Source organism: Capra hircus, chromosome 18 (assembly GCF_001704415.2).
Source record: "Capra hircus breed San Clemente chromosome 18, ASM170441v1, whole genome shotgun sequence".
NCBI classification, from domain to species: domain Eukaryota; kingdom Metazoa; phylum Chordata; class Mammalia; order Artiodactyla; family Bovidae; genus Capra; species Capra hircus.
In genome coordinates this window covers 25,210,077-25,232,465 of record NC_030825.1, presented here as the reverse complement: position 1 = coordinate 25,232,465, position 22,389 = coordinate 25,210,077, and the positions used below count along the sequence as shown (strand labels likewise).

The 22,389-nt window shown below is 38.6% G+C and overlaps 1 protein-coding gene across 1 annotated transcript in view; it reads right to left on the bottom strand.

Annotated features, from left to right (window-relative positions):
* Positions 7,279-22,389, bottom strand: part of LPCAT2 (lysophosphatidylcholine acyltransferase 2) — a 64,494-nt gene continuing 49,383 nt past the window's right edge. The window contains exons 12-14 of the mRNA XM_018061999.1: positions 17,064-17,162; positions 11,207-11,342; positions 7,279-7,596 (exon numbers count right to left, since the gene is read on the bottom strand). Coding sequence (XP_017917488.1) covers positions 7,412-7,596; positions 11,207-11,342; positions 17,064-17,162 — 420 coding nt within the window. The 3' untranslated portion in view covers positions 7,279-7,411. The remainder of the gene's footprint in view (positions 7,597-11,206; positions 11,343-17,063; positions 17,163-22,389) is intronic.

Here is a 22,389-nt window from a genome sequence, read left to right as displayed (position 1 = left end):
ATTATCAGAGGAGGATTTTTTTTCCCCCAATCTAGAACCCAGGCCAAGACAGAAAAAATTTCCTCACAGTCTTTATTTGCCAGAAGATGAATTTTTTTAATTCATTCTTTTACTGAGAGTAGCCCTTCAAGATTTTTTTTTTCTTCCCCGAGATCTCAGTTCCAAATCCCCACATCATATAAACACCTTTTGTCTCCCATAGCCACAAAATATAACCCTCCTGATTATTAAGATTGCTAAATGCCCCCAGGTCAATGATAACTCAAGCCTTCACACAGTTCCAGAGTCCAGCTCTGTTTTCATTTTTGACCTCTGAGCATTTCCTTTAGTTTCGTGCAAGCTCAGTTACATATTTCAAATATGTTGGTGACATTTTGCTTAACATTCTGGGGGTTTTGAGGCCAGAGGGTTTTCAGATTATCTAGTTTCCATGCTTCTGGAAACTTAATTTTTTACTTATTTTATGGGTTCAGGTTACATTGGCCTAATCAAAAGTTCCCTCACTTAGAGCCAGGCAGCCTTGGGTTTGATTCAGCTCCTGTACTCACCAGTTATATAACTCTGAGCAAGTGACAAAACCTCTCTGAGACTTATTCTCTACATCCGTTTCAAGGATCATAATCCCAAGTTTTCAAAGTTTGTTGTAAAGATGATCTCTATTCTAAATACAAGGCACAGTAAGTCAAAGATACAGTTATCATATTCATTCTTCAAGTACTGAGTGTTCACAGGTATACCCTCTAAGTACTAGGAATAATAGACAATAAATACATGAATAATATATTATATAAACATTATAATATATAAATATATATTTGTTATACATGTATATATATATAAACAAAGCCCCCAGAAGTTTAAGTGCACTAATAAAAAGAGTAATAAGAAGAGAAGCAAAAAGCAAAGGAGAAAAGGAAAAATATAAGCATCTGAATGCAGAGTTCCAAAGAATAGCAAGGAGAGATAAGAAAGCCTTTCTCAGCGATTAATGCAAAGAAATAAGAGGAAAACAACAGAATGGGAAAGACTAGAGATCTCTTCAAGAAAATTAGAGATACCAAGGGAACATTTCATGCAAAGATGGGCTCGATAAAGGACAGAAATGGTATGGACCTAACAGAAGCAGAAGATATTAAGAAGAGGTGGCAAGAACACACAGAACTGTACAAAAAAGAGCTTCACGACCAAGATAATCACGATGGTGTGATCACTCACCTAGAGCCAGACACCCTGGAATGCAAAGTCAAGTGGGCCTTAGAAAGCCTCACTACGAACAAAGCTAGTGGAGGTGATGGAATTCCAGTTGAGCTATTTCAAATCCTGAAAGATGATGCTGTGAAAGTGCTGCACTCAAGATGCCAGCAAATTTGGAAAACTCAGCAGTGGCCACAGGACTGGAAAAGGTCAGTTTTCATTCCAATCCCAAAGAAAGGCAAAGCCAAAGAATGCTCAAACTACCGCACAATTGCACGCATCTCACACGCTAGTAAAGTAATGCTCAAAATTCTCCAAGCCAGGCTTCAGCAATATGTGAATTGTGAAATTCCAGATGTTCAAGCTGATTTTAGAAAAGGCAGAGGAACCAGAGATCAAATTGCCAACATCCGCTGGATCATGGAAAAAGCAAGAGAAAAAAGAAAAAGCAAGATGTTTCAGAAAATCATCTATTTCTGCTTTACTGACTATGCCAAAGCCTTTGACTGTGTGGATCACAATAAACTATGGAAAATTCTTCAAGAGGTGGGAATACCAGACCACCTGACCTGCCTCTTGAGAAACCTATATGCAGGTCAGGAAGCAACAGTTAGAACTGGACATGGAACAACAGACTGGTTCCAAATAGGAAAAAGTACATCAACGCTGTATATTGTCACCCTGCTTATTTAACTTATATGCAGAGTACATCATGAGAAACGCTGGGCTAGAAGAAGCACAAAGGCCCCGAGGCTGGAACAAGATTGCTGGGAGAAATACCAATAACCTCAGATATGCAGATGACACCACCCTTATGGCAGAAAGTGAAGAGGAACTAAAGAGCCTCTTGATAAAAGTGAAAGAGGAGAGTGAAAAGGTTGGCTTAAAGCTCAACATTCAGAAAACGAAGATCATGGCATCAGGGCCCATCACTTCATGGAAATAGATGGGGAAACAGTGGAAACAGTGTCAGACTTTTTTGGGGCTCCAAAATCACTGCAGATGGTGATTGCAGCTATGAAATTAAAAGATGCTTACTCCTTGGAAGGAAACTTATGACCAACCTAGACAGCATATTGAAAAGCAGAGACATTACTTTGCCAACAAAGGTCCATTTAGTCAAGGCTATGGTTTTTCCAGTAGTCATGTATGGATGTGAGAGTTGGACTCTGAAGAAAGCTGAGCACCGAAGAATTGATGCTTTTGAACTGTGGTGTTGGAGAAGCTGAAACTCTAGTACTCTGGCCACCTCATGTGAAGAGTTGACTCATTGGAAAAGACTCTGATGCTGTAAGGGATTGGGCGCAGGAGGAGAAGGGGATGACAGAGGATGAGATGGCTGGATGGCATCACTGACTCGATGGACATGAGTCTGAGTGAACTCTGGGAGTTGGTGATGGACAGGGAGGCCTGGCATGCTGGGATTCATGGGGTTGCAAGGAGTCGGACACGACTGAGTGACTGAACTGAACTGAACTGAATAAAAAGAGTAAAGGATAAAGCAGGGAGACCAGCAAAGGCAATGCTTCGCAATAGTTAGAATGAAGGTCCTAGATGCTCCATTCTGGCTTTATCCTCAAGTCCCTCAAACTCTCCTTTATTCAGCATTTACTTTGTTCTGAGAGCAGAGATGTGACTGAAAAGGCCACTGCAGCAGAGGGACCCATGAGAACTAGAAAATGCATTCTTCATCACTACCCACAAAGGAAAAAGTTTACTATAGTATCTGGATATTCACCTCTTCTTTGGTACAGTAACTGGACTGTTCCTACAGGAATGTTTCAGGGTTTTCAGCTGACCTATCCTGGGCCCATGTCATGGGTTCCATGTCAAGAAGGGGTTGGGAGGGTTTCCTTGGCTAGGCTGTGGTTCGCCAATCTTTCTCAGCCACTGCTTGGAAGGAACCATTCTGAACCACCTGTTTCTCTTTAAGAACTAAGTCAAAATTTCCCACAAGAAGGAAAATAAATGGCAGATGCTCAACCTACAAATTTTATAAATCAGGCAGCTTTACTACTTTATATAAATTATCAGAAGCATGACCTTTGGAATCAAGACATAATTGGGTTTAATTGCAAGCTCTATCATTTAATGAATGACTTAGGGGTAGTTCTAAATTTTGTTTAATAAAACTAGGGACAATAATACCTTTGTTTCATTGAGTGTTTAAATGTGTATTTGCCTGTAAATCACTTAGCATAATGCCTGATACATAGTAAGGACTCCAAATTGGTATTGTTATTACTTATTGTAATAATCAGTAAGTCTATTACTCTCAAAGGGAAAAATACTCTTAAAAAGATGAAGCCTACTTACCTTGAAAAGATACGAATGTATAAACTACTACATGAAGTTAGAATTATTCTATGGTATCTAGGATAATAATTCAATTTTTTCCTGTAATAAAATTAGTTTAAAATAAAGTTAATAATTATAAAATCTTTAGGAAATTTTTCATTTTAGAATTCAAAAAGTATAAATAAGCCCCTTAGCAAACTATTCATAATTCAAAACTTATCATGGAATATAGAACTGGTTATTTTTAATAGTCCCAAGATGAAAATGAAACTCATAGTTTCAAAATCTGAAGTATGATCACATGATTATGTTACAGTTATCTGAAGGAACCTTAGGCATACATTTAAAATTTTACATTTCCAGAGAATTTTAATGATACTAGAAAATGTTACATTGCAAGTGGAATAGTAGGATATAAATAGCATATACATTGTTAATGATATATATACAAGATATGTATGTAGGATATATGTTAAGAACTTCGTGATGGCCTTTCCCTTCTATCAACTCACAGCATGGCATTGACAGAATACTCTGGTCTAACAACTGAGCAAAAAATGGCAAAGTCAATCCAAGCGAACAGAAAAGAAAAAAAGAATTATAAATACGTCTGCATTCCTAGGAAAGGGCTTCTTACTAGTAACTTTTTATCCTCTGTAGTGACACCCTTATAAGGATTCCACAAGGACCTTTGTGGTAAGGAGCCCATGTATTCTAATAGAGTCAGTGGTATATCAATTAACTGCCATCAACTAACCACCCTGCATTTCTAACAGTCTGAAAGGGAGAGTTCCTGAGTCTGAGAATCAGATAGCCATACTGCCATGCTTCATACAGACAACACACTATACGTCTTCTAAAAGGGGCTCATTTACTCCATTAGAGGTAGTACTACTAGCGATCATATTCAGCCTTCCAAGACTCTAAAAACACTGGCAGAAGAGAATTAAATATACATAAAGCAAGCAACTTGCTCTGTAAACATTCAGTGTGTCGTTATCCTTCAATAGAACTGTTCTGATTGAAAGTTTTATGGTGTATAAGTCTTAGGATCTAGTATTTCTCATTTCAAAGAGTAACTTGGGTCTTTAAAACTATTATATAAAAGCACGGTGCATTTAACTGATTTAATGAAATTTGATTGCTTAACTTTAAATTCTAAGAGAAGAGCCTCTTCGAAGAAAATCTTTATTTAGATGGCATGAGAGCAGAGGCCTAGTTGGTAGTAATACTAACAGTAATAACTTGCATTATTACATACACTCCATCAGTCAAAAGTCAACTTTAGGAATACGAACTATTGCTGCTTTGGCTAAAATTTGAGTCTTTCATTAGAATAAAATTATGTGTGATATTTCATAAGGCTTAAATGCAAACAAAATTGATTGATCACATTCACAAACATACAAACTTACATTCAAACCATATTAAAAAAAGTATATTATATTTGAGACAAAAATGGCAAAACCAGAATTTTTAATTGCCAAGAATTTTATATAGCAAGTTTGTTCAGTAACATAATAAAAGAGGAATAGTACATTGGCAGGAGTGGAATTAAAGAACATAAATATTACTCTGAAACAGTAAAACAATGGGATCACTTTCAAGAGCCTCATAGAAAGCTTGTAATTTAAAATGCTACTTTTTCATGATTAATGGGATTAACATGTGACTTTTCCATGATAAAAATCAGGATACCTGAGTATTATATATATTCAATTCCATGTGATAAACAATATTATAAAGATGAGCTTTCCTAATCACTTAAGCAATTGCTTTCAGCTCATTCCATTCTTTGTCTAAATAGCTTGCTGTTGCTACTGCTGCTAAGTCACGTCAGTCATGTCCGACTCTGTGTGACCCCATAGACAGAAGCCCACCTCTGTCACTGGGATTCTCCAGGCAAGAATATTGGAGTGGGTTGCCATTTCCTTCTCCAACGCATGAAAGTGAAAAATGAAAGTGAAGTCACTCAGTTGTGTCCGACTCTTAGCGACCCCATGGACTGTAGCCTACCAGGCTCCTCCGTCCATGGGATTTCCCAGGCAAGAATACTGGAGTGGGGTCCCATTCCCTTCTCCCTAAATAGCTTAAGATATGTAAAAAGCAAACAATCATACATATATACTTAAGGATGAAACTTCTTAGTAAGCATGCATGACATATAATATAGTGGCATTTGAGGGAAATTATTGCTTAAACTAAAGGAAAAAAAATTGCTAAATTCCTGCCTGGGGATTAAATTGCGGTCTTGCATTAATAAAGTAGGTTTTTGGATTTCCTAGCCTTTGGTGATATGTTAGAACCTTCCTATTTTTCCTGTTGATATTTCAGGCAAGCTCTCAGATGTTAAATAATCTGTGTGCAATGCAGGAGACCCAGATTCGATCCTTGGGTCAGGAATATCCCCTGGAGAAGGGAATGGCAACCCACTCCAGTATTTTTGCCAGGAGAATTCCATGGACAGAGGAGCCTGGTGGGCTACAGTCCACAGGGTAGCAAGGGTTGGACACAAACAACTGAGTGACTGACATTTTTCACTTTCATTTTCTCAAATTTGAGAGGACACTTAATAAAATTCCCACTTAGATAGTAAAATATATTAATTCTAATATTATGTAAATAAAGTAAATCTGATTCATTTACTGGGCAAGTACTACATTCTAAACTACCCAACTAAAATGAAACTAAATTCTGTGGCAAACAATTTATTTTCTCATTATACAATTAATGTTACCTTCAATAAGGCAATTCCCACATAGCCTTTGGCCACAGTTGTTGTCTTTAAAACAAAGTTCTAAATCTGTAGATCTCAAAAAAGGGTATGATTTCCATAGCACATGGTTAAGGAAATCAACAATAGGGATGCATGCTCAAGAGAATATGAGTTTTTAAGGAGTCTTTGCCAACAAAGGCCCATCTAGTCAAGGCTATGGTTTTTCCAGTGGTCATGTATGGATGTGAGAGTTGGACTGTGAAGAAAGCTGAGCACCAAAGAATTGATGCTTTTGAACTGTGGTGTTGGAGAAGACTCTTGAGAGTCCCTTGGACTGCAAGGAGATCCAACCAGTCTGTCCTAAGGGAGATCAGTCCTGGGTGTTCACTGCAAGGACTGATGCTGAAGCTGAAACTCTAATACTTTGACCACCTGATGCGAAGAGCTGACTCATTGGAAAAGACCCTGATGCTGGGAAAGATTGAGGGCAGGAGGAGAAGGGGACAACAGAGGATGAGATGGTTGGATGGCATCACCGACTCAATGGACATGGGTTTGGGTGGACTCCGGGAGTTGGTGATGGACAGGGAGGCCTGGCGTGCTGCGGTTCATGGGGTGGCAAAGAGTCAGACATGACTGAACGACTGAACTGAACTGATCTAATTAACAGAGCTCTCCCTTCCAATCCCCCCACATTCAGTGATCCAAGAAACTGAAATACAAATGGAAAAGATGAATCTGTGAAATTAAAGGTATAAAATTATGCAACATTCCTCAGGCTCTTCATTCTTATTTCCAGAATGGGAAGAAATTAGAATTAACAGAATACAACCTTATTTCTTTAGAGGAAGGTAGATGAAAAAGTGTCTATACTTTAAAAATTTTTACAGTGTTGATTAATGCTCCTCAGTAAACAAGGGAGGTCATTTCATTTATTTGGATATGCAAACTAACCTGGAAAATCCATAAAAATACCTTTCTCACCAGTAAGCCAATCAGTATAGCAAAATATTGTATAAAAGAAAAGGAATATTGATAAATACATGTGAATAGAAGTCTTTTAATAAAGAAAAATCTATCATTTTTATAAAAAAGCTATTTTAAACATCATCCTTACTCAATCACAAGTACAATATTACCAATACATGCCTTTGAAATTTCAAATAAAAGCCACCGCAGTTTCCTTATTAGGAATATTTGTTTTCAGTCGACCTTTTTATCTGAGGTGCTTTCTTCATGACTTTCAGGGCTGACTTTATTACTTACAACTGAGGGAGTTGCTTGGACTTCTTCTGGTAATGAAAACACATGGCATGTCTGGAGATCTAAGTAGGTTGTAAATATCTTAGCATATTCTGGATGCTTTAGGGCAAAACTTTTAAATTCCTCTAAAAGAGGAGAAAAAAACAAAATTCAATAAATTGAGATAAATCTTCTTTTGGCATGATGCAGATTAACACATGATCTTAATAATATAATGATTGCAAAAGTCTATTACTCAACCCTTATAAATTATACAACTGCTTTGGCAGATAGTTTTTTCCATTATCCAGTCAAGTTGAAGATATGCATACTTGATTCTCAAATAGATAAGCTAGAGGATTTGTGCATACTGTATTCCGGGAGACATGCATGAGAATGTTCACAGCAATGTTATTCATAATAGGTGAAAAATGGAAACAATTCAAATGTTTGTTAACAGTTGAAATAGAGAAATAAATCCTGGCATATTCAGAGAACATAATGCTGTACAGCAATGAAGATGAATGAATAGCTTTGTTGTAACAATGTGGATAAATCTTAAAACCATAATGTCGAATGAAAAAAGCCAAATACACAAGAACACATGTGGTATGAGGCTACTATGCAAAATTAAAAAACTTAGGCAAAACTAAAATTTATTTAAAATTTGTACTTTTGTGGTGAAATGCTAAAGGAAAGCGGGCAGAGATTCCTTTTTAAGTCAGGTGAGCAGTTCCCTCCTTTAAGACAGAGGAAGGGGTTGTATTTTTGGAAGGGGTGCATGGAGCCTTCTAGAGTTACTGAAAAATTCTATTTCTTGATCTGAGTGGTAGTACACAAGGGTTCATTTATAAACCTTCATTATGCTCCATGTTTATGTTTTATTGTTATATATAATTTTATTATTTCTCTATAATAAAAAATGTTTAAGAATTTATTCTCCAGGACTTTCTATTGTGCTGTGCTGTGCTTAGTCACTCAGTCGTGTCCAACTGTTTGCTACCGCATGGACTGTAGCCCACCAGGCTTCTCTGTCCATGGGAATTCTCCAGGCAAGAATGCTAGAGTGGGTTGCCATGCCCTCCTCCAGGGGATCTTCCCAACCCAGGGATGGAACCCAGGTCTCCTGCATTGCAGGCAGGTTCTTTACCAGCTGAGCCACCAGGGAAGCCCAGGACTTTCTATTACTGACTTTTAAAATGATTTTAACCTTTAAAACTGGTAAAGAAATGAACCATGTTGAAAAGCTGAGCCCTGCCTGACTTATGATCAGTAAGAACAAGAAGAGTGTACAATATAGAATAATCGTATCACAAGACCCCTGAGTCATGGGCCTCCTTTTATCTCATGTGTTTTGATTTGCGACATAGGTAGAGTATAGAAATTAACTTATTAACCATCAGAATTTGAACCTTAGGCCCCTAATAGTTTCTGAAATATGATGCTACCCTCAACTTTGAAATCTCTCTCTCCTTTTCTGTTAGGATGGAGAAAGCTTTATTGAACTTATATAGCAAAGGAAGTGTGGTCTCTGAATAAGCTTGCTATTTGACTCTCTAATAAAAAGCTTTTAACCCAATATCCTATTTCTATCCATTAAAAAAAATCCTCCGATAACCAAGTGTCTACTTCATGGCACATTAGAGTACCTAGCAATTCTTGATGATATAAACAGGTCTTAGTGATGAGGAAGTTACCACATTGAGCCCAGATCATTCTCTGTAATTACAACATTATTTTGTATTAATAGACTTTATATCTCCAAATCAGGTAAGTTATTAATTATTCTTTCTTAACACCCAAAACAAAGATTTATCTGCATGAGTCTATTTCAGTGATGGAGGTAAAGTAGACGTTAAGTGATTTCTAAGATACATAGGCAGGAGAGTTGATCTACAGAAACTATGAGATTTAATTTTAAGACATGTGCTCTGGTCAAAAGATGAAGGTCTCTGTCTTCTTCGGGGATGCCAGTGGCATTAAAGAGTAACTCATTTCTAGAAGTGCTATGAACTGGCGATAAGTGGAATTTGGGCATTCATTTTGCTAAAGGAAAACCAAGAATAAAAACTTAAATGATCATATTTAAATAATATAAATGGCCACATTCATGATAAATTTTTATACCTATTCTTTCATAAAATCATATTTAAATACCTCAAACATTCCTGCAAAAAAAAAAAAAAAGTGGGCTTGCCTAATATTGGGGAAGAGGAGATATTCTTTGTATTCTAAAAAGTAAAGTATTGAATTCCAAAAATCAAAGTAGATTTCTATTAAAAAAATATTAAAATCAACAGGTAAACATATGACTGCCTACAAGTAATTCTCAGTATTAGCTTCCATTGAAATAATAATTCAAAATAGTTTTTCAAAATGTTGTAGCTTTGAGACTTCTTTGTGGTCTAGTGGTTAAGACTTTGTCTTCCAATGCAGGGGGTGTGGGTTTGATCCCTGATAGGGGAGCTAAGATCCCCCATGCCTTGAGGCCAAAAAGTCAAAGCATAAAACAAGTAATATTGTAACAAATTAAATAAAGACTTTGAAAATGGTCAACATAAAAAAAAATTAAAAAGAATACTAAAAAAAAAATGGTAGCTTGGAGTAATACAGTCTAAATTATGCAATGAAAATGGCTAGAGAATTAGTACACATGAGGTTTATGACTCTTTAAGTTTACATCAGTACATACTTCCCATTTTATCCTTTCTTATTTTTTTTAAATGAACTTAATAGAGTAAGTGCTCTAGGCATTTAATTATCTAAAATAGAAGAAAAGATAGCCAAATGACAGTAATTAAAAACAGAGAGTAAGCGTAGTATGTGATCTAAAGCCCCCATTCAGTGAAAGTTATCAGGCTGAAACTCTTTGAGCAGCAGAAGGAAAAAGGCATTCAAGAGGAATCCTCCTCCAGCCCACCATAGAAGACTGGGGAAGATAAGCCATGTCTATGACCACATCAAAGCTCCACCAAGTTGTGTTTCCCAAGAACATTATGAAATACATGGAAACTGATGAACCATTCCTTCATCCCTTACAGGACTTATTTTTAAATTTTTGTTTTTACTTAATTTTATTTGTTTTTATTTTTTGGCCACATCATGAGGCATGAGGGATCTCAGTTCCCCAATCAGGGATCAAACCTGCATCCCCTGCCTTGGAAGGGCAAAGTCTTAACTACTGGACTTCCAGGGAAGTCCCAAGGGCACTTACTTTAATTCATGGACTTGAGTCATCAGGAAAAAGGCTGGTGGACAGACCTGCCGTCTGGCCTCAAGGTCTTCCTCCATGATAGTCCCTCCCTTACAGGGTTGCCATCAATGTGACATGATATAATGAACGTGAAAGCTCACCTAAGCTACTAACAGGAAACATTAATAGATGGTTTAGTTACTGTTATTACTGTGGGCCCCTCAGCCTGTATCCCTCTACTGTGGCTACAACTCTGACATTTTCTGGTGAATTCTTTGCATCTTGAGAACATAAGAATAATGAAGAGTACTGATTGAATAGGCCTGCTGTAAAGAATAAATGAATTAATATATATAAAATGTTTGAAGAGTGCTTAGCATATGGTAATTTCCCAATAATTAGCTTCTACCATTACACCACTACTACTATTACTGGTATCATCATTGTTACTATTATTTCTATCAGTAACATATTAGAGGAGGGAAACAACACTTGTATGAGGGTCAGTCATAGTCTGGATGTCCTCTTCATACACTGAATCAGGTGCCAAACTGCCTACTCACCATAGGAAATAGAGTCCCCCTGAGCTATTTCCTTGAAGAGACCAGAAACATCAAGGTCAGGCACTCCAAGGGAAGCCTGCAGGATGGTGGAGAACTCTTCCTCTGTTATGAAGCCATCCTCATCAACATCAAAGAGCTGAAGGAAAAAGAAAATAAAACCTAAGAACGAGCTCCTCCAGAGCAATGGCAGTATGGAATAATCTTGGAAAATAAATTCTTTAGTAATTCAGACATTCACTGTGCCAGGGGCTTGGGATATATGTCTATATGTATGATCTCCGCTGCCTTCACAATACTTACAGTTTAGTGGTAGAAAGAGATAAAATTAAAATAGGGGCTACAACCGCAGTAAGCACAGAAGCACATGGGGGTCCTCTGTAGAAAAAAATGAATCCTACCTGGAGAGGTCAGGGAAGGCTTTATGCCATAACATGAAGGAAATATACAAGGAATATGCAAGGAATATATAGGTATTGGTAGGTGACTGCTTGGGGCTCGAGTCAGGAGAGAGAAAGACAACCAGGAACCAGGAATCAGATCATAGTGTATCATCTAACCCTGCAGGATGATCATGGGAAGGACTGTGGCGTGATTGACTGTGAACTGAGGGAGCTCTCTAAGGAAGAGGGTGGAGGATGGATTGGAGGCAGAAGGTTGAAAAGACTTCTGTTCTTGTTCAATCGCTAAGTTATGTCCAACTCTTTGCAACCCCATGGACTGCAGCATGCCAGGCTTGCCTGTCCTTCAGTATTTCCTGGTGTTTGCTCAAACTAATATCCACTGAATCTATGAGACAAGAAAAACAATTAAGAGTCTGGGGTGGAGAAGCATGAAGGGCAGGAAGAGAGAATTTATAAGGAAACAAAGGTGGGACTTGCATTTCAGTTAGAGGTCTGAAGTGATAGAAAATAAGGAGCCGGTGATGGCCGAGGTGTTCTGACTTGAGCAAGGGGTGAAAATGTTATGTTACCCAGACTGGGAGAACAGGTACCCAATGAGATCAAGGGTTAGACCTGGACAGGTAAATTTGAATCAGAAGTGTCAGTTAGAAGTCTAGCACATCAGCACAGGAGAATGATGAGCCTTGAGATATGAATTCAGGTAAGAACTGAAACTATGTGTTTGAACTTCTCTGTGGAAAATGCACAAAGTAAGGCAGAGTCCTGGATACTGTAAAAGTTGAGGTGTGTGCAGGGAAGAGGAGCCAGCAAAAACAATAACAAAAGCAGTCAGAGTGATGGAGAAGCAGAAAGAAAGAACATGCATCTTGGGAGCTAGGGGAGGTTCTTAGGAAAGAGGAAGATACTCTGACTGTGGTAATGGCCAACACAGTAAAATGCCATAGGAAGGCCAAGCAAGGAGCAAAGAGGTTTGCTGGATTTGGTAGTTAGGAGATCCTGATGACAGATGGTAATGGGAATCAAGGAATGAATAGATGTGAGGTATGGAGGCAAAGGCACGGGCTCTTCTTTTAAGAAATTATGGAGGGCTTCCCTGGTGGTCCAGTGGTGAAGAATCTACCTTGCAATGCCTGGGATACCAGTGGGTAACATAACTCACTTTTACCCATTTGCTCAAGCCAGAACACCTCGGCCACCACTGGCTCCTTCTTTTCCAGTACTACAGACCTCTAACTGATATGCAAGTTCTGTTTTTGCTTCCTTATAAATTCTCATTTCCTGCCCTTCCTGCTTCTCCACCCCAGACTCTTGTTTTTCCTGTTTGATCCCTGCTCTGGGAAGATCCCACATGCCACAACTACTGAAGCCCGCTCACACTAGAGTCTGTGCTCCACAACAAGAGAAGCCACCACAATGAGAAGCCCGCACGCTGCAACTAGAGAGTAGCTCCTGTTCTCTGCAGAGAGAGAAGCCTGCTCAGCGACAAAGACCCAGCACAGCCAAAAATAAGTAATTAATTTAAAAAGAAATTATGGAATAAAGGGCAGGAGAGAAATGGGGTAACAACCATGCGCAAAAGGAGGCTGCCTACAGGAAGGGAGAGACTGAATATGTTTATAGGCAGAGGGGAAAGGGTGGGATACACTGAAAGTCAAGTTGCAAATCAGGGATAGTTGATATGTCATATTCAAAATCTTCTCTAGGGTATTCACATTTTTTAAATGATATCAACACTAAATCGTTGCAGGCACTGATCCAACATGTTCAAATCCCTTCACACATTCATTTAACCCTGATGACAGTCTACCCTAACGAGCCTTATGTAAGGGAGGGGTTGTTATTAGTCATATCTCACAGATGAGAAAGCTGAGGAACACAGAAGCCAGGCAACTTTCCCAAGGTCACAGAGCTTGTCGGTGGTCAAGCTGGCACTCAAAGGCAGGCAGATAATATCTAGAGCTCCTGCTGTTAAGGTATCCACTTCTGACCAAACACACAATCAAAAACAGGCAAAGGTAAGGTGTGATAATTGCGAAATGAACAACAAGCAAATATTGAATAGTGCTTTAATTGTCCACTAGGGTGGGAGGCACGTATAGATGTGAGGTATGGAGGCAAAGGCACGGGCTCTTCTTTTAAGAAATTATGGAGGGCTTCCCTGGTGGTCCAGTGGTTAAGAATCTACCCTGCAATGCCTGGGAGAAGGCAATGGCACCCCACGCCAGTACTCTTGCCTGGAAAATCCCATGGATGGAGGAGCCTGGTAGGCTGCAGTCCATGGGGTCGCTGAGTTGGACACGACTGAGCGACTTCACTTTCACTTTTCACTTTTATGCATTGGAGAAGGAAATGGCAACCCACTCCAGTGTTCTTGCCTGGAGAATCCCAGGGGTGGGGGAGCCTGGTGGGCTGCCGTCTCTGGGGTCGCACAGAGTTGGACACGACTGAAGCGACTTAGCAGCAGTAGCAGCAGGGTGGGAGGAGAAAAACAGAATTTGAAGTTGTGATTTCCTGTCCCTTGATGAGAAGACACAGACTCCTAGTCCATTTTCTACACTCAGCCCCTGAATGGAGGATAAGACAGTTGCAAAGTACAAAGCGCATTAGCATTTGTTTTCACAAATGGTAGCCCCAGGGCTCTTTATGGGCCTCGGACTTCAGACATGAACAGCCAGGTTGTCACACATCCCACTCCCATAAATTCTAAGTTTTCTATAAAAGTCTTCCATTCCTAAACGGTTCTCACCAACTCATCAAATCGTCTAAATTCCTGCCACATTTGGTGCTTTGATGGCTCTCTCTTCTGTATAAGTTCCCTTCACACGTCCATCCTGGGGCTTTTACTTCCTATCACAGTCGTTGTGACAAAGGACATTTTGCCACAACGACCCTATAATACCCTTCCATTTCTCTCAATTCCTCACATTCCCAATAGTCTCTTTGCTACACAGTTCCCAGATCTCAGGTAAATCCCATCCTCTGGGCTCTGGTAGAAGGTTTAACATCCCAGTTTCCTTGGAGAATAGGGGAATGCTATCTCCCCAGTGTACAGAATGCTGCAGGACTCTGTATCCATTCAGCCAGTCTCTGTATCTTGGTTGGAGCATTTAATCCATTTACATTTAAAGTAATTATTGATATATATGTTCCTATTGGTATTTTCTTAATTGTTTTGGTTTTGTTTTTGTAGGTCTTTTCCTTCTCTTGTATTTCCTTCCTATAGAAGTCCCTATAGCATTTGTTTGTAAAGCTTATTTGGTGGTGCTGAATTCTCTTAACTTTTGCTTGCCTGTAAAGCTTTTGATCTCTCCATCAATTTTTAAATGACATCCTTGCTGGGTAGAGTAAACTTGGCTCTGAATCAAAACATCCTGTCTTCCCTAGCAAGCCTGTGGTTCAAGACCACCAGGACCCTGCCTGGAATCTGAATGATGAACAGAGTTTGTAGTTTGTCTCTCTGACAGCAGTGCCCAAGGGAAACGTAGAGCAGTTCCCGCAGCTGGGACCTCTGGAGCTGCCTGCTTCAGGGTCTTCCCAGGAGGCCTGCTTGTTGTCCTCACAACTGATTCCTCAGCCAGTCTACTGCTAACGACTGAAGAATGCTGACTAATATTCTACCTCTAAAGGTCACCATGGTGATGAAATACGATCAAAGATGGGCAGTTAACTGTGAAGCATTACTCAAATAAAAGGGTGAGAATGGATCCTGTATATATAAAATGATACTGCTAAATGAAAAGCATAGAAGCATGCCAAATTCATTGTCAAAAACATCAAACACCCTTGAGAAGGTTAAAAAAATAACCAAAATAAAGCGTGACACTTGCCTTACTGAAAAAGAGAGCTAATTATAGTTTTAGGTTCTCCTTTCCTTTCCCTACCTCTCCCCCCAAAAACCAAGGTCTAGGCTAGAGAAAAATCTCAGGACTTCTTTAAAAACAATAATTACTATGATTAAGGGCCAAATTTTCTATCAGGTCTTTCATTGGTAAGCCCAAAGTGACCACTTACCCAGCTGAACTTATAATCACACAGACAATCCCAGAACAGGAACAGAAATAACTGGATGGGAATAAGTTAGCTATGTGCATAATTTTAGGTTTTACAATGAATAAGTATGTAAAAGCCAAAAGTTTTCAACTTGGAAAGTGTTCTGGCCCTCTCCTTGTGACCATCTGCTAAGCATCAGCCTCTTAGTTTCCTTATAGTCCCGGCAGTTAATTCAGTTGAAAACAATCTGAAATAAAAAGTCAACTTGGGGGCTCTCTGTCAATGACAAAACACATGGCAATTCCTGAGGCTATCCAGGATGGTCTCTAAGACATGAGAAAGGACTCTGGGAGGAAGAGAGCCTTCCTGAATAATAGAGGGGAAGACACTTGTTGAGGGCACAGTGGGATATCCTTCTCTGAGAAAATCAGGAAGAAATAAGAGTAGGAAACAGACACGGGGAAGGCCCTCAGGCATATGGTGGATGAAGCAGAGACTCAAGGGGCTGAATGATAAAATAGTCCACATAACATGACTTAAAAGACACATAGTGAAATCAAGCTTTTATTTTACTTGAGAACAGAGCATGTATGATTAGAATTTGTAAGGGAATATCCCATTCAAATACAAATTAGATGAAGCAACTTTCATCTCTAAAGAATTGAAATACACTTTGGGAATGTATTCTTTCCCTTTTTGCACATATAAGTGATAAATGAAATCTGAGTTCTCATCATTTAAACCTCCATTAAGTTCTGCTGGGGATGGGGGACATGGATTTTATTCATTGCCCCCTAATCCCCCATCCTGCTATGACAATATATATGACGTAATAGGAAAACATACAGGGTGGAAATCCAAGACATCATGGTAGAGAGGAAAGGTTCTTCATCTAATTTATATTTGAATGGGATGTTCCTTTCCAAATTCTAATCATACGTGCTCTGTTCTCAAGTAAAATCAAAACTTGATCTCACTATGTGTCTTCTGAGTTATGTATGTGGACTCTTATCACTTGATACCATCACAACAAAATAAACTTCATCAGGAAAAGATTGCCAAAAACATCTCTGACACATAGAGTGAGAAAATAAGGATGGGTCAAAACCTTCTGCATGGCAAATTAGGATGACAAGAGACAGGTCGTGTTTATTTATACAACTCACTTTGGGGCTCCCAAACCAGGAGGCTGAAAAGAAATAATCTTTAAGCTAATTTATTAAATCACCTGCTCTTCAATCTTGATGCTGCTAACTGGGCTGCTTCCAAAGACTTTTTTTGCTTAAACGGATGCTTGTGTTTTCTTTATTCTCAGTAGCGATTGTCTTAATCACATTATTCTTGTGTTCATGTCACAGCAAATCTATAAACACTTGTAATGGATGTACTGATTTTCAAATAATACACTTAGAGTCAACACTTGTTTACGAGACAGATCTAGATGCTTTCAGTGGGGCTGACAGTACCTTAAATGCCACCTGGATGATCTCCTCTGTGTTGGCGGGGTTGCACAAGACAGCCAGGCCAATTACATACTCTCGGAAGTCGATACTGCCATCGTGGTTCTGTGAAAGGATGAGCGAAATCAATTAGCAGGGCCATTGGTTGAATAACTATTAATCACAAGGCGAAATTCAGGTATGCCATGCAACTCAGCATCATTATGAACTAAGTCTATTTGGAAAAAAGCTCGCACTGAGATAGAACAGCTAGTGAGCAGCCCAATTCAGAGGGAAGAAAAATAGATTTGTGTTCAGTGATAGACGTAAACATTTTATCACTGAGGGTCATTAAGAGTGATTCTATGGATATCAGCATGGGGTTTTGAGCTCAGCCTTGATGGGAGTCTCTCTGGGAGGCAGGATGGAGGATTCATTCCTAGGTGAGACCAAAGCCTTCATCCCGCCATTGATGGTGGGCATGCCATGATGGCCAACACTCAGTGGGTCACGAAGAGACCCTCTACAGGTAGGAAACAGAAGGGAAAGGAAAAGGGCAAATTGAGGCAATAATCACAGCTACATTCTTTCTTCTTTCCAGGCTTAATCTGCAATAAAGCAGGAGCAAGTAAGCAAACATGAGCAATGGCAAGGGCCCTTAGTGATATCAGGCCCTGGAAGATCCTGCACTTCTAAGCCTCTGGAAACTATAACTAATTCATACGATGTTAATATCTATACACTTCAGCAGGTATTTCATGATGGCAATACAAAAGGATGGGTTGGTAATTCTAATCCACGCTGATGAACTACTCACCTAGACAGGAACACTGAGGGGATGAAATGTGGAGAAAGGAGAGAGCTTAAGGAAGAGAGGGAGAAAAGAAGAGAGAGGCAAGGAAGAGAGGGAGGGAAGACAGAAGGAAGAGATAAAAGAGGCAAAACTAACAAGAAGGGGAAGAGGAGAAAGGAAAAGTGACAGGGAGAGCGGAAGAGAAAGATGGAGGAGGAGAGAGAGGAGTAGGAGGGAGAAAGAAACAGAATAACAAGCACAATAATTATAATCCCATGTGTGAGATCATTTTGGCAGCAAAATCTTCAAGTGATGAGTTTACAGATAAGCTCTGAACTAGTAACAACAATGGAGAAGGCAATGACACCCCACTCCAGTACTCTTGCCTGGAAAATCCCATGGATGGAGGAGCCTGGTAGGCTGCAGTCCATGGGGTCACTAAGAGTCAGACACGACTGAGCGACTTCACTTTTCATGCATTGGAGAAGGAAATGGCAACCCACTCCAGTGTTCTTGCCTGGAGAATCCCAGGGACGGGGGAGCCTGGTGGGCTGCTGTCTATGTGGTTGCACAGAGTCGGACATGACTGAAGTGACTTGGCAGCAGCAGTAACAACAAAGTTAGTGTGCTACTTGATAAGTAAGCAGACTTTTGGTACTGATAAGACCATAATTAGGAGTTCCCCTAGGGCAAGGGTTGCCTTCCCTTTTCTGTGCAGTGTGTTCTCACTGCCTAGCACATACAGGTAGGTGATAAAAACCATGCTACCTTTTCCTCATCTACCCTTACCTACTACTTTGGATTCACCTTAACACATTCAGGCAGTGTTCTTCACTAGAGTTTCACAGATGAGCTTGAAAGGGAAAGCCTTGAAGCCCCTGAAAGGGTGTGCCTTTTCTATATGTACATTATTTTAGGGAAGATTTTTGTAGCTTTTATGAGTTTGGTTTTGGCTTTGTCATGGTGGCATGTGGGACCCAGTTCCCTGACCAGGGATTGAACTCAAGCCCCCTGCAGGGGAAGCATGGTGTCTTACCCACTGGAGCACCAGGGAAGTCCCCTGTCAGCTTCTCAAAGCAACCAAGTCTATCACCATGTTACCTTTATTTTGCTGCAGGGTAGGAATGAAAAAAAGTAATTTACCTTCACCAACCAGCCCGCTGGATAAGGTAGAAACAAAGGTTTCAAGAGTTCCCTAAAGTAATAGGGTTTCTTCCTGAGATTAAAAACTCAGATCTGACTTCCATTTTTGTCTGATTTATTGTTGTTGTTGTTGTTTAGTTGCTAACATGTCTGACTCTTTTATGACCCCATGAACTGTCGCCTGCCAGGCTCCTCCGCCCATGGGATTTCCCAGGCAAGAATACTGGCTTGGGATCTCCAGTATTTCCTTCTCCGGGGATCTTTCCGACCCAGGGGCTGAACCCATCACTCCTGTACTGGCAGGTGGGTTTTTTTCACCACTGATACACCTAGGAAGGCCTTTTGTCTGATTACCAGTCTCTAGAAGAGTAATTTTTTTCCTTTAATCAACTTCATTGAGGTATCATTTACAGTCAATAACAAGCATTAGTTTTCAGGGTAGAGTCTGAGGTTCTTTGAAAAAATGTAGACACCAGGGTAACCACTACCACAACTGACAGCGACATTTTCATCACCCCGGAAGTTTCCGAGATGGTAGACTTTTAAGGGACATAAATATTCCTTGTTGTGACTCTATTTAATTTTCTTATGTACTATGGAGGGCTGTTGTTCATTAGGCCTTAGAGGTTGAATAGCTTATTGAATATGCCTAATAAGGCAAATTTCTTGTGCAATTGGTTTTTTCCAGTAAGAAACAAAGAAGTGTTAAATACAAGTTCTGAAGAATAGATATAAGAATGATCTATGACTATATTCAATATCCTGTGATAAACCATAATAAAGATATGAAAAAGAATGTGTATATATATATATATGTATAACTGAATCACTTTGCTGTACAGCAGACATTAACACAACATTGTAAGTCAACTTAATATTTGATTAAATAAATTTTTAAGAAGAGAATATCTATGGACACTGAAGATACAGCGATAGGTAGTATGGCTACTACCTATTGAAATACGCCTTTGAATTTATTGATGGCATCCAATTTTTATTTGCACTACTAAATCCAATGTTATAATGCAGGTAAAGCATTATAACTTATTTTTCAACGGAGCACCAGAAATGTAAAGAACTCTTAATACTACTGCTATTGATTTAATTAGTAATAGTAATATTACTGCTATTCACAAATAAAGGTAAAATTCTGGACCCCTGATTTTCATTAAGTTTTATATGAGTGGCTTTGACTAAAAAAAGAATATTAAAGCAGACTCTTGATAATCAATTACATGAGAAATTATATGTGAGTTTTTATCCTAATAATGTGAAGGAAAAAACATATTATGGAAATTATTCTGAGATATTTTATTACTGGACTAATAAAACAATACATTTTTTTATACCATACAAATTCAGAATAACAAAATTTTGAACTGAGGTGTATCTTAGAAATCATCCAGTCAACTTCCTCATTTTTACTAATAAAAAATTAAGATATAAGTTTTACTTGAGGTCACAACACTCACTATTGCCATAATGACAATTAACATTTAGGTAATCTGACTCTCATTCAAATTAAAGCAGGTCAATGATAAAATATATTCAAAAACAGATAATAAACAGTGTAAGTAAAATGCACTCCTTTAAATTTTCAAGTTTAAATTAGTCCCATAGTAAAAAAAAAAAAAAGATTCCTCAAATCTGTGGGTTTGTTCTGTAAAAATCAATTGAACTTCTCAGGAAAAGTACTATTATTCAAATTCAATAAACTCTCAGTTATACAGGAGAGTCCAGGAAGAGGTACTGTTTCCCTCAGTATTCTTATTAAGAGCATATTTCTACCTACCTGCATAATTACATTATCAATTGCTAGGAATTAAATTGTTTTAATCCACTTAGCATTAAAACTAGACATTTAAAAAAAGTAATTCTGAAAGCACTACAGGATCAATAGGTATATTTAATATCAGTGCCCTGCAGGTGCTTGAGCAAATATTTTTTAAGGCCCTACTGTGGGTGAGTTGTGTAGTATTACTGATGAAATTTCTAACTGAAGTTGATATATAAATCAACTTTTACAAACACAAGTACTATTACTCAAAAAATATTTTTAAGGTGAACTTTGAGATGATATACAAATTTTGAATGTTTTTGGACATTTGCTGTGTTTAGGTACAGAACACACAGTTCTTTTTCCTGCTGTTACAAGTTATCAAATTCAGTGGATTGTATCAAGATTAAGGTGTATTCCAAAATCATATGAGATACTTTGCAATTTAAAAGTGTAAATGTATAATGTAACATTTAAACAAAATCATTATTATTTTCTACTTACTAGATTGATTGCATTGCTCTTAAAAATTTTTAAATGATAGAGTTATATGAATCAAAGTCCTTCATCTTAGGCTATCAGTAGTTTTCCATGTAGGAAAGGCAAAATTTTAAAAAAGTGTTAGGTAAACTCTTCCTTTTATATTGAAAATCTGCCTTTAAAACATCAACTGAAAAAAAAAAACATTGAATGGAAACTAAGAAATTCAATCACTTCTTAAGATAATTGGTTTGACACAATGCCAAAGGTTGGGTTACTTAGAAAAATCCAGACTTTGGACTAAATTTTCTGGGGTCAACTCTAGTGCCTTGGGTCATCTATACAAGTTTAATACAAATTCATAAGAGAATAACAGAGAAACTTAAGTAATTTCAGAATGTTTTGCCCTGGCATGCAGGAAGAGAATCATAAAAGTAGTAATCCTTTAACGTGAAGAGGAAGAGAAATACTCAGTACCCCTCCTAGTGTGAGATAATTGTCTTAACTTTCATAAAACATTTAGAACAAAGTGAGGGGAGAAAAGTGGGCCTACATTTTCTTTTCCCCAACCATCACGTGGAAAGGTTAAATTATAAACTTAATATTCTTAGACCTTAAAAGGCATCTTGGCAGCTTTCCCCTTTCCTGGCTACATTACTACATCCATGCCTAACATATTAGTGGCTTTATTCTAAAATAGGGATCCTGGTATTAATGTGTGGTTGCTGGCAGCAGCCTCACTCTTATATAACCACACCTGGTTTAAGTAGCTCCTCAGACCAAGCTTAAATTACAACTCTCTTGAGGAAAGTGGACGTGATCTCTGTGTTTGGCTCAACTCAGAATCACACATATGTGGTATTTAATAAATATTATATGATGGTGATGATGGTGTACACAGAGGCCAAATGCCAACCTCTCTCAATTTCAATGGGGATTTCTAACAGGCAGCTGAGTCTGTTAATAGGCCAATTACATAATTTTAAGAGTTACAATTTTCCTCTAAATGAGTCAGAAAGGAAGGATTTATCTTTGAATTTAGGATGATCTTCCAAAGTAGAGTAGAAGAGAGGGAATGAATTAAAAACCAGCGAAACAGGAGGGGTAGAAATCAATTATATAGCAGACAGATGAACGGAGAACTTGCAAATGAGCCCTCT